General features: G+C 28.3%; 8 protein-coding genes across 8 annotated transcripts; 7 read left to right on the top strand and 1 right to left on the bottom strand.

Annotated features, from left to right (window-relative positions):
* Window positions 1-228: 228 nt before the first annotated feature.
* Window positions 229-937, top strand: FG379_000916 (uncharacterized protein; the record flags this gene model as incomplete). The annotated part of the gene is made up of 2 exons (XM_067326326.1): window positions 229-337; window positions 396-937. The coding sequence occupies 2 exons, from the start codon at window positions 229-231 to the stop codon at window positions 935-937; spliced, it is 651 nt and encodes a 216-aa protein (XP_067184534.1).
* Window positions 938-1,297: 360 nt separating this feature from the next.
* Window positions 1,298-1,480, top strand: FG379_000915 (uncharacterized protein; the record flags this gene model as incomplete). The annotated part of the gene is made up of 1 exon (XM_067326325.1): window positions 1,298-1,480. One exon carries the CDS (start codon window positions 1,298-1,300, stop codon window positions 1,478-1,480), a length of 183 nt encoding a protein of 60 aa, XP_067184533.1.
* Window positions 1,481-1,764: 284 nt separating this feature from the next.
* On the top strand, window positions 1,765-2,535 carry FG379_000914 (uncharacterized protein; the record flags this gene model as incomplete). Its single annotated transcript, XM_067326324.1, has 2 exons — window positions 1,765-2,032; window positions 2,063-2,535. The coding sequence occupies 2 exons, from the start codon at window positions 1,765-1,767 to the stop codon at window positions 2,533-2,535; spliced, it is 741 nt and encodes a 246-aa protein (XP_067184532.1).
* Window positions 2,536-3,198: 663 nt separating this feature from the next.
* Window positions 3,199-4,632, top strand: FG379_000913 (uncharacterized protein; the record flags this gene model as incomplete). Its single annotated transcript, XM_067326323.1, has 1 exon — window positions 3,199-4,632. One exon carries the CDS (start codon window positions 3,199-3,201, stop codon window positions 4,630-4,632), a length of 1,434 nt encoding a protein of 477 aa, XP_067184531.1.
* A 299-nt stretch (window positions 4,633-4,931) lies between these two features.
* Window positions 4,932-7,901, top strand: FG379_000912 (uncharacterized protein; the record flags this gene model as incomplete). Its single annotated transcript, XM_067326322.1, has 1 exon — window positions 4,932-7,901. The coding sequence occupies one exon, from the start codon at window positions 4,932-4,934 to the stop codon at window positions 7,899-7,901; it is 2,970 nt and encodes a 989-aa protein (XP_067184530.1).
* Window positions 7,902-7,956: 55 nt separating this feature from the next.
* FG379_000911 (nuclear move domain) lies at window positions 7,957-8,709 on the bottom strand (the record flags this gene model as incomplete). Its single annotated transcript, XM_067326321.1, has 1 exon — window positions 7,957-8,709. The coding sequence occupies one exon, from the start codon at window positions 8,707-8,709 to the stop codon at window positions 7,957-7,959; it is 753 nt and encodes a 250-aa protein (XP_067184529.1).
* A 325-nt stretch (window positions 8,710-9,034) lies between these two features.
* FG379_000910 (type ATpase) lies at window positions 9,035-9,838 on the top strand (the record flags this gene model as incomplete). The annotated part of the gene is made up of 1 exon (XM_067326320.1): window positions 9,035-9,838. The coding sequence occupies one exon, from the start codon at window positions 9,035-9,037 to the stop codon at window positions 9,836-9,838; it is 804 nt and encodes a 267-aa protein (XP_067184528.1).
* Window positions 9,839-10,589: 751 nt separating this feature from the next.
* On the top strand, window positions 10,590-12,089 carry FG379_000909 (uncharacterized protein; the record flags this gene model as incomplete). Its single annotated transcript, XM_067326319.1, has 1 exon — window positions 10,590-12,089. The coding sequence occupies one exon, from the start codon at window positions 10,590-10,592 to the stop codon at window positions 12,087-12,089; it is 1,500 nt and encodes a 499-aa protein (XP_067184527.1).
* Between the last annotated feature and the right edge of the window lie 432 nt (window positions 12,090-12,521).

Raw genomic sequence — 12,521 nt, 5'->3', positions numbered from 1 at the left:
CGAAAGTGAGTTTTTAATTAAATACAACAATAATAATCATTTGTAAATAACTCGTGAAAAAATAGGGGATATAGGTATAATAAATATTTATTTGTCCCTGTGCATAAATTTCTGACTTTAATTATATGAAGTATACTTTAGAGGTCATAACAAATACTATATGATATATATGCATAAACATACATATCATATATTCATATCTTAAATAAATTACAATTAGATAAAGAAATGTCAAGACAAGAGAAGGAACAATATGACTATTTATTTAAATTTATAGTAATAGGTGATGCAGGATCGGGAAAGTCATGTTTACTTCATCAATTTATAGAGAACAAATGTAAGTTTGTTTCATTTAACATTAGTTAATTAACCAATTAATAATTTTTTTTAAATAGTTAAAAAAGGGTCATCACATACAATAGGTGTAGAGTTTGGTTCAAAAATAATAACAACTGGAGGAAAGAAGATAAAATTGCAGATATGGGATACAGCAGGACAGGAAAGATACAGATCAGTTACACGCTCCTACTACAGGGGAGCGGCAGGTGCACTGATAGTGTATGACATTACCAACAGAGAATCATATAATCATCTGGTAAACTGGCTGGCAGATGCAAGAACACTAGCTAGAGTAGACATATCTATAATTGGAGTTGGTAACAAGTTGGATTTAAAGGATAAAAGGCAAGTTACTTTCTTAGAAGCTAGTAGATGCGCTCAGGAGAATGACATATTATTCCTAGAAACCAGTGCATTAACTGGAGAGGGTGTAGAAGAGGTGTTCGTAAAGGTAACTAGATTAATATTAAGTAAAATAGAAGACGGTACTATAGATCCGAGCACAATGACGTCTTCAGGGATCCAAGCTCCTAAAACTCAGCTATCTTCTTCAGCTAATAAAGATGAGGGAGATGCTAGATCCAGAAGATGTTGTTGATTGCCACAATAATTGAATACACAACGACGATAATTAGGATGATAATATTACTTTTACCTGCTGAAATCCCCTTCCTACCATATTAGTATCTTCAACAAATGAATGGTTACCCGCATACTTATTTGTATGTCTCAATTTTTTTTTGTTAACTTTTGTATGAGACACCAGACATAGAATAGACTCGGTTTATGTTTATAAGAAATTCGTCCCGTCCATTCCAGCTATCTCGTTGGTTTTATTCTGAAGAGTATATATTACTTATTAGTCTCTTTAGTAGCTATTAATTTAGGATGAGGTCTTACTTTGTGTTACTCCTTTTGGTAGTCTTGTCTACACTTGGGTTGATATTGTCCGCTGAAAATGACTTTCTCGATGAAGAAGTTACTTGAAAATCAAAAGGAGATTGCAAAAGAACTTGCAAAAGCCGTTTCTGAATATGGTGGTGAGCAATTTGGTATAAAGTTTCCTAGTGAGAGTTGCCTTCTGTTGACTCTACTACTACTACTAATGTTCCAGACACAATTATCTATAGTCAGGTTCTAGGTGCGGAATTAGGTAGCTTAGGTAGATCTAGTCGTGATTCCAACGTTCGGGATTGTCCCTGCGCTCCCCAACATTGTTTCTCTAAAAAGAAAGGCTCTTATGGCCGGACTTTAACGAAGAGTCTAGAAGATTTATTTAGTCGTTTAGGGGGTGGTTTCTCCGGAACTCGTGGGATGCCACTTTATCAACCGACATTTACTTCATGTTCGGGAGGAGATACCTGCAATTCATTGTGCGTGTTAAGTGGTGGAAGCGGATAGCCGTCAATTAAACGCGATTCTCGTATGAACAATGCTCCGGTAGCTGTAAGTTCTGGTTGTGATAAACATGCTCCCTCAGTTCAAGAACCTCCCGCAGTTCCAGAACCATTACCAGAAGTAGGTGACATAGGTAAAAGTCCTGTTTTGTCGAGTGGTTATGGAACGCAGAAGTTAACTTATATCATCGATAAAGATGGTAGCTTCGGACAGGTACAAGTACCAGATAGTGTCGAACTATCATTAAGGAAAAAATACTTATCTCAAAATGATGTAAAGTTAGTTATTCAGGGTTGTAAGGAGACAATGTTGGCATAACTCTTAGACTTGGTAGAAGCTACAAAGCAAGTTTCTCGTATTTTGGTTGTTACTAGGGAACAACACTTAAAGCTTAGAAGTCAGATATGCAAGTTGGATTCATGTATACTAAGTTCTTGCGTAAATTATGATATATTGGCAAGTAATACTGTATCTAGTTCTAAAAAGAAAACAACAACAAATATTGTGTTTGACTACCCAGTAAAATCTACTCTGAGCGGATATTCCGGTATTTCTTACAAAAAGTTACTTAAAATTCTTGAGAAGAGATATAAGTTGCAAGAGAAATTGTCAAGCTTCCTCGAAAAAGTTGGTGAATTTGAACACTTTGGTATTTGTTCATCTACTGGAATTGAAGAAGCAAGAAAAAATCTAAAGGAAATCATTGAGATATATATAAGCATTGTCCAACTTGACATAAGAAAAATTGAGTTGACATTAACTAATGATAAAATAAAGCTCCTAAGAAAGATGAGCTAAAATATAGTGTTATGCACTTAAACTTTCAATGGTTTCAGATTCTAGTTTGTTGAAACAATAGCTTTTTTTTTTGAAAAATTGTTTGTCATATTTAATCTAATTACCATTAAAACAAAACAAATTACTACAGCAAATAGTTCGCTTTGTTTTTATTAGAAATAAAAATGGTTATTCGGTTAGTGTTTACACTGAAGCTAACAGCCTAATTATGGTTTAAAGCATTTATTACTGTGGACAATATGTAGTAAATGCATGTTTGTTTCGTTAATACCATTTGATATCGAAATAGTTATAATAAATCTATAGAGCGTATCTTATCCTAGTTTATTTAATCTTTGATAATTCATTCTTTCTAGCTTCATTATCGACTACTTAATTGTTTTGTCCTTGCTTTCCCTTGCAGAGGTAATTATGTGGATAAACTTAGCACTTTACCGCGCATGCATTCTTTTTATTGAAACATTTGTATATTACATGCAAATTAAAACCTTAATAGTGCATACAATAATCAGATGTGTTAATATATTATTTATTGAATTAGTCTAAACAAATATTTGTTTTATTATCTGATTGGAATTAAAGTGAACAAAACGAATAAGTTACATTAAAATATTATTTTTCTGTCATTTGTCTAGTTTAAATAGTAGTTTTAATGAATTTTAAATGTTCAATTGGTTGCAGATATCAGGAAAGCAATCTAATGAATCTCTAAAATACAATGAATTAAAATTATATGACGATAAAGAGTATATGAAATTATGTTTGACTTTGGGTGAAAAATGTGATGAAATAAATAATGAAATAATAAAATCGGTAAACAATTCTGTTTTTGTGGGCAAAAATGATGAAAAATTCAAAGATATATCAAATAAAGAGACCAGGAGAAAAATAGTAAATAAGTTTAATTCAGAAAACAATATTTTAAATACAGCAGTTTCTGAGGGCAAAAATAGTTTAAATAAAGATAATTTATGTACAATAAAAGAAATACTCTCAAATATAATAAACCTACAAGAGAAAGATTTAACTGAATTATTTAATCTCGAGATTTCTAATTTAATTGAAGACGATAAATATGAAAGTAGAAAATATTTTACGAACAAAATAGAGGATATGAAAAAAATGAATGAGAGAATATATTATATATGCGATATAATATGTAATAAACTCATATTAAATATAGCATGCATGATTGGTTTTATGTCAAAGAAAGAGAATTCATTATGGGCAGGTATAATATCGCTTTTAATCGTTGTTGAGATTAGAAATGTTCAATATTCGATCATAATTAAAGATAAATTAGATGATAAATATAATGAAAAATATATTATTTTATCGTGGATAAACAATAACAACCATGAATTTTTTGAGTTACTTATGAATTATTATCAAATTATTCCAATCACATATAAAATAGGTGAGGTATTAAGAGATATATCAACATTATTAAATCTTACACAAAGTTCTGAAATAGTCGATAAAAAAATAAATAAAACATTTCATATTCCTGATTCAGTTAAAATAATAAGCTACGAAATAATTAAAAATATATTGTATGAGGATGAATTATTAACTAAATTGATAAAATTATCCGGTAATAATTGCTTTGATATATCATCAGATTCAATTACAACATTACGTTGTTATTTATTTATTTCACCAGAAATAACGAATGATTACATATTAAAAAATATTGATTTGTTTTTTAGTAATATATTTAAATATTTAATACAATCAAATGAATATGTTCCACAAAGATATGGGTTAAGATTATTAAATCAACTACTATCTGTAAAGGAGTTATCTAAAGTGATGACATTATTTTCAGGAAATAGTGAATATCTAAAGATATTTATGGACTTAATATCATCAAATTTAGAGACAATTTCATTTGAGGCATTTCATATTTTCAAATTGTTTATAGCTAATCCAAAAAAATCTAGTGACATTTTAAATATACTTAAAAGTAACAAAAATAAAATAATACAGCTTCTTCAGTTTCAGAATAGTAGGATAGACGAGCAATTTGGCAGTGACAAGGAGGTAAGTTTACACTATCATTGCTATATTTTGAAACAAACACAGGTTATTTGTTGAAAACTAATACTTCAATATACAAGTAAATTCTTTCTTATTTACTTAAAATTTTGTTTCAAATAAGACATATATATGAAATATTAATTCAAAATTATTTATCTATAGTTTATTATTAACAAGTTAAATGAATTATGAAATCGAAAATTAAAGAGAATAATCACAATTGTGTATCGAACATTGGCTTATTATTAAAGTGGGGTCCCTGTATAACGTTGCATATAGTAGCGGCAATGACAAGCCGGATGAAATAAATTATTAAGTGAATAAAGTGTTTATGTACAAAATAGAAAGATAACAGTATGGATTCAGAAGGTAAAATAAATCTAAAAAGACTTTACGATGACGATTTTTCAGCGATTGTATGGTTAAATAATGCATTAAGACAAGGAAAAGTACATAACAAAGGTGAGAATGTAGATGATTTGGAAGGTAGACTACTAAGTATATCTCAATCATGTACTTCAATAATAACAGAATACACGGAATCAATAGAATCAAAAATGACTAATATAAATGACATGTTAAATGACTTCATGTTATCGAATGAAGAGAATAGAAATATGATGGATAAATTAACAAACAAAATAAGTGAATGTTCAAGTATAATTTCAAAAAATGAACAAAAGTATACAAATAATAATTCAATAGAGGAAGTAATAATGCTTTTTCAAAAAAAAGAGAAATTAGAAAATGTAATGAAGTTACTAATAAATAATAGTAAATTTGAATCGTTATTATCGGAAATAGAATATATACTTAAAGATAAAGACAATTTTACATTGTTAATTAAAGAACAAGGGGATGAATTTTACGATATTATTGACAAGATATGTTTATTAAAATTATTGGTGAGTAGTTTAGAATCAATACCAGAATTTTTGAATAGAATAGAGAGATTTAGACTACTAGAGAAGAGTGTAATATCAACACTGGACAATATATTTTTAGATTTATTTATTGTGGATCCAAATAATGAATTGTTGTTTGATTTATTAAATATTTACTCAAAATTAGATCAAGATTTAAGATTATACGAGTATTTTGTTGGTGTAATAATTAATCAGATTAATTTGGTTTGGAATTTAGTCTGGTCACTAACAACTTTCGGATCTCAGAATGGAAAAAATATTGATTTTGATAACACAGATAGTAATAGCGAAAATTTGAATAGAATAATATATTTATTTTCGATTCAAGATTTAAAAGGAATAGGTATTTCTCAAGATATGTTGAGAATAAGTGAGGATGACGCAATAAGAAGATATTTCAGTTGGTTCAATGAATTGATAGTTACAAGAAGAAAGGTAATAAATGACTTATTTATAAGATTTAAAGACAAAACATCAGATTTTATTAAAAATATAACTAACAATTTGTTGAAAGTGTGTTTATATAATATAAAAGAATTTTTAGATACAATATTAATAACTATAACTAATTCAATATTTATGTTTCCAGAGAATGATTCTGAAAAATATGATGTCGAAAATGATTCAATATTCGGAATCAATCAAGATAGTATATTAACAACAGATATAAGAGAAATACAAGCAGTTTGTGAAAGAATATTGGTATCTGTAATAAACGGTATAAATATGATTATATGTAGCGGTACTAAGAATGATAATGTTATTGTTAATGAAGATGTTGATAATGAAAACACCGATTGTAATAGTGTTCATAACATTATATCTAATTATTTGTTAAATGATGAGTTTATGATAAATGATCTATCAGAAACACTTTTAAACAATGGAAGTAATGTAGTTCAGTCAATATTATTGTGTGATGTCTCTTCTATATTTCAAGTATTGAAAAGAATATCTATTGATATAAATTCAATTGTAAATAATAAAATACCTATATCAGATTATTCGAAGGAAATAGAGGTTAAAAATACTTTTCTAGTAGATAAGATAAATAATTTATTCAAGAAGGAAAGGGTATTTGATAACAATATGAATTTTAATATAATGAAACCATTACCTAATAAAGATTATATAATGTTATTTGTAAATATGATTGATTATTCGACAAAATACTATTTTGAGAATGAGCTAATACATTTATTAAATCCAATACAGAATGCAATAAGATCACAAACACTAAAGCTAGTGAAGAATGTAAATCAAAAATTCAATGAAAATATAACTATAATTAATTATTTAGATAAAGAACTACTAAATTCATGTTTTTTATTTTACTGTACAATGTTAAAGACAAAAAAAACATTTAGAGACACTATACATGATGTCATTATTCATTGTAGAACTGTTAATTCAAGTATCAATAATAACTATGGTGGCCGAATCCATAGTGACAGTAACGGCGTTGATATTCATGTTAATGCTATTGATGATGAAAAACAAATCGAAAGCATAAACAATTACAGCAAAAGCACCAACAACTGCATGTTTATATTGAAATTATTGTTATTGAAAAATAAAATAGACTTTACTCAATACTCAATATTTGATCGCATAAAAAATTCAATACCTAATAATTTGAATAATGAATTAAAAGATATACTATTTTGTCACGGAGAAAAAATAAAGAACGAAGATATAACTAATTTTATTATTAACTTAGATTCAATTAGGTTTATATCACAAATAATATTGGATTCAATAGAAATAATGTCCCAATGTTGTTCGTATCCTATACTAGCTTCTTTAGAGGGTTATAAGGGACTTGAGTTGTGGAATGTAAGCAAAAATTTAAGGTATGAAACTGATGGTAATGAATCATCAAATAAATTTGACGAGATAGAAAGTAAAGTCATAATATACATAGAGAAGAATAAGTTGCAACCTTCAAATCTAATTGTATCTGTAGGTGAGTATCTACTTAATATAGCAGTTATAATCGAATCAATATTTAACAATAACACAGAAAACAATATTGTACAAGAGTTTTTTGTTAATTCAGAAAATAATTTAATAAAAAAAATAATTGAAAAAGTATCAGTAATAGTTTTTGATGCAATAAAACGACAAATAATTGATATAGAAGAAATGGAAGCATTTGGTTATACTAGTTTATTTGTTGATGTTAAATATTTAATAAGTATATTTGATATCCTTATATTGTATAATAATGAATTTGATGATGATAGGAATCCAAGTAAAGAATTAATTGGCTTATCCCAGTCTTTAATGTATATAATAATGAAAATAGACTATCTAAATTCAGAATACTATAATATAAACGATTCAAAAATTGAATACTGGTATAGATCATTGATTCAAAAAGGAAAAAAAGATAAATAATGGTTATATTTAATACTCAACAAAATATTAAAAATATGCGTATACATATACAAACTTAAATTAGGTTAATACGTTTATTTTTAATATTTCTCTTAAACTCTTCATGAGCTTTTATCCATGATTGTTCAAATTTTCTATTTCTGTCAGTTTCTTTCTCAGTTAATTCTCTAAATTTATCAACATTAGTCTCTGGTCCACCTTTAAATACACTCTTCCACCAAACCCTAATGGTTGAATCTATTTGCTTTTTCTCGAGCTCGATGAAAATCATCTTTTTATAAATGTCATTAGGTTCTGATTTTAGTTTAATAATTGACCAAAAAATGCAATCCTCGTTATTATTGATTTCATGTGCAAATTCTTCAGATACTATTGTTTTGTTTTTAGCTTTAATCATAATATTATTATTGTTGACCAAGACATTGATATCCTTTCTAGGTAAGGTTTCGTCTATTGGAATAAGTAATTTAACTTCATTGCTACTTTGTTTCCAATAGTATTCACATTTAGTGTTGGAACTTCTGCAGCAAACATAATCATCTATTCTTGGGTCTTTGTTTTCTGATATAAACAACTTATTTTGTACAGAATTACATTTATTTTTACAACTACTATCCACATATTCACTATTAATAACTGACTTATCCTCTCTTTCCAACTTTTTAACGTTCCCCCCTATAGTTATTTTTTGAGGTGTATCAAATTTAGTAACTCTGCAATTTGAATCAGAATTATTAGAGAAAATATTACTCTCATCTTCACTGCTGACAGTTATATTATCCCATTTGGAATAGTCTATTCTTGACATTTTCAGATAAATGTCACTTTTTTGCTACATCAAGAAAGCACCCATCTATTTATTTTCCGTGCTTTGAGCGCCATACATAGTATAACAGGCGGGTTTTTGGAGGTAACGACAATCTGAGTATTTCAGTTAGTGGTTGACTAGCGAAAATAAGATGTGAATTTGTGATTATATATAAATATATTAGTTTATATTTTATAGCAAAGATCTAATCATAAATATACGCGAAAGTGGTCGTTCTTAGTGCCTGGTTTTCATAAAATAACGGATATATATATATAAAGGAAAGAGGTAAACTAGTTGGATCAAAATATTATTCGGCTATAATATGAAATTTGCTCAATTAGTCGTTGGTCCAGCAGGGTCAGGCAAATCAACATACTGTTCGATAATACAAAAACACTGTGAAATTGTAGGCCGAACATGCCATGTTGTGAATTTAGATCCAGCAGCGGAAGACTTCAATTATTTGTGTCAATTGGACATAAGAGATTTAATTTCATTAGACGATGTTATGGAGGAGATAAATTTGGGTCCGAATGGAAGTCAGGTTTTTGCAATGGAATATTTTGTTGAGAATTTTGACTGGCTAGAAGAACAATTAAATAACAATTTTGGCGATAATGACTACATTTTATTTGATTGTCCCGGGCAAATTGAGTTGTTTACACATCTCCCAGTAATGAAAGCTTTTGTAAATGCATTACAAAGGTGGGACTTTAGAATATGTGGAGTTTATTGTTTAGACGTTGGCTTTTTGACAGATTCTAGTAAATTTGTAGCTGGATCTGTTTCTGCATTAAGTACAATGATACAACTTGAAATACCTCACGTAAATGTAATAACAAAGTGCGACATTGTTCAAGATGAGGAGCTTGTGTCGGCTTTTTTGCAAAAAGATTCGCTGACCTTGGTTTCGGATCTAGAAAAGGTTACTCCAAGTCATATGATGCCCTTAAATATTGCCTTGGCAAACCTTTTGGAGGACTATAGCATTGTTTCATATGTTTCACTTAAACCTGATGATGAGGATTCTATTTCGTCCGTTCTTTTGAGTGTTGATATGAATCTTCAATATCACGACGAACAAGATCCAACTATGAGGTATGACATTAACGATGAATTTGAATAGTTAGTGTCAAATCTTGGTTAAACTGTATAAATTATGGCTAAAAATTAGGCATTTTATTTTGTTCACGGCAAAAATGAATATATTATAGGCTTGAACAAGTCTCTTACCTCAGATTAGATATAGCGGAAATAATTATTTATCATAATTTCGAAATGTACATATACTGCTTTCCATTGTTTAGGCTAAAGCAAAATACAAGAGGAAACACCTTGCACTAATTTGTTTTGTTGATATAACCACACAACTTTTCCTTATTAGTAGTAAAAATGTAATATTGTTGTTTTATATGAGCTCCCTTCTTCGATGAAAATTGTGATTACAATGTCAAAATTTTCAAAAATCACTTAGTCTTATTCTAAATTGTTTTTGTTCTTTCTTAATAACAATGTGTTAACAGCTTTCTATTCAAGAAGAGTCAAAAATGTGGCATTTTTGTCAGTATTCTTAAATCCAAAAAATATTAGTTTTTTGGCGCCGAAACGTCATAAGGTACCTATCTGAATAAAGTTGAAATTAGAAAAGTATGAATATAATTAGAAATTAAAATTTCAAACATTATAAACAAGAATAAGGAGTGAGTTGTATCACTGCCCTTTATCTTTCCATTACTTTTGTATTATAGTTTTTTATTTTTATAATTTTTTTTATCATTTTAAAAGAACTAAAATTTAAGCGTAAATAGAAAGGAAAAAAGTTAAGAGTAAATAGTAGGTTAGAACAACAAATATTTATGGGAGAACAATGTAACCATATGAAGAATCTCAGAATATACAGGTCAGTAGCTTTGCTGATAAATATTATAGGCGTTTTAAACGCAATATTGGTTCTTGGCAATGACTCTGTTGAAGTTAAGAATGAAAGTATTTGCAATGATATAAATATAAAAAATGGAATATTAGTAGAAGAAGGTTCGATTTTAAATCGAACAAAAATATTAAACAGAAGAATTTCAGGTTTGGAAATATGTGAGGAATGTGATTGTTTAAAATCAAGTTATAGAAACATACTTTCTAATACGAATTTACCTCTTGGAAATAAACCTTATTTAGAGGCTTTTACATGTGGCAAATGCAATGTAAATTCTGAAGATTACTTCTCAAAGGAAGATTGCGTTCACAGAATTATAAAGAAAGATAGAGAAAGAGGACTTGAGAATTTCAGTTACGAGAAATTATACAGAACAATATTTATAGGAAAATCAAATACATTAACTAATTTAAGATCTGGTAATTCACTGCTTAGAAACATTTTTGAACCTGTTTTCGAATGGAAGAGGGTATCAAAAGGTAGTATGTTAGACAATTGTAAATTATTTACAGATAAAAACAATACAAATAATGGTTATTTTGACACGAGATTCATATATTCAATAAAAACAGATGGTAACTGTACGATTATAACACATTTTGTAAATAAGTATTCTGGTAAAGTGATAATCAAGAATCAGAGTATAAATACAAATACAAATCCACAAGGAAACAGTACGTTAACTGTATTTTCGTTTGAAAATGTTGGAATAGAGCAAAATATTCACAAATCAATAAATATACATCAAGAATACAACTTTACATTTTATGATGCTCCACATGAATATAAATACAGTAAATTAAATAAGAAATGGGTTCCAATAAGGTTTCAAAAACCAATAGTCGAATTGAATCCTAATTTACTTTTGGATTATTTGTTTTTACTATTACAAGTAAATAGAGACAATAATATCCCAGATAAATTTTGTGATATTAAAAATGTACATGTAAACCTTTATGTACAGTGTAAGCCATCCATTTTTCCACCAAATGTGAAGTACTCAAAGACGTATGTCGAAAAATTACTTGATACAATTTACGTTGAAAATAAAAATGAATTTACTTCATTTCTAACTAATTTGGAAGCAAAATTTCAAAAAGCTATTAGGACTTTAGTTCCATCTTTATCATTAGATTATAAATACACTGCCAAAAATGTTAACAAAAATGAACGTTTAAATGGTGAAAATAGCATGTATTCACTTGAAACTGTAAATTCTCCAATTGAAACTATTTCTCATTCTTGTAAAGAGTCACTTTATTTGAAAGAAATTCCTGAAATTATTGCAAAGTACGGATACAGTGTGGAATTATACGACCATTCCAAACTTGATTTATACTTAAGTTCTCCTGATATATTGGAAGAAACACAAGAAAGCACTTTATTAGACAGCATTGAGAGCATACTCGACGGAAATCAGACTTCATGTTCTCGAGACGAATAGTTTTTAGTTAATGATTCCTTTTAATTCAACGGATTAGTTTGCTAATTAATACGTTATCTCATAATTGAATAAATGACTCGATGTTTAATATCAACTATATTTAGAATAAAATTTCATGTTATTTCAACTTTCTTATAAGTTATGCTGATTTTTCTTTTAAATTTGCTATTTTTCCCCAGATGTCTGCATATTCCCTTGATTCCCGAGATTCATTCTAATTGCGATCGGTTGAAAGCAAGATTTACAGGAGGTTCAGGGGGAGAATTGTACGTAAATCTGCATATAACTAAGCAACAAATAAGACAAAAAAACCGAAACCAATAAAATTACCTTCGGGTTCACTATTTATCCGAATAAATCCAAACCAAGATCAAAGAGAAAATCACATCAACAGCCCAAATTAATCTGTTCTGCAACCAAAACCACCACAAA

Source organism: Cryptosporidium bovis, assembly GCF_009768925.1.
Source record: "Cryptosporidium bovis isolate 45015 chromosome Unknown contig_18, whole genome shotgun sequence".
Lineage (NCBI taxonomy): Eukaryota > Apicomplexa > Conoidasida > Eucoccidiorida > Cryptosporidiidae > Cryptosporidium > Cryptosporidium bovis.
Note: the sequence above shows the minus strand (reverse complement) of the source record. Positions and strands in the feature narration are given on the sequence as shown.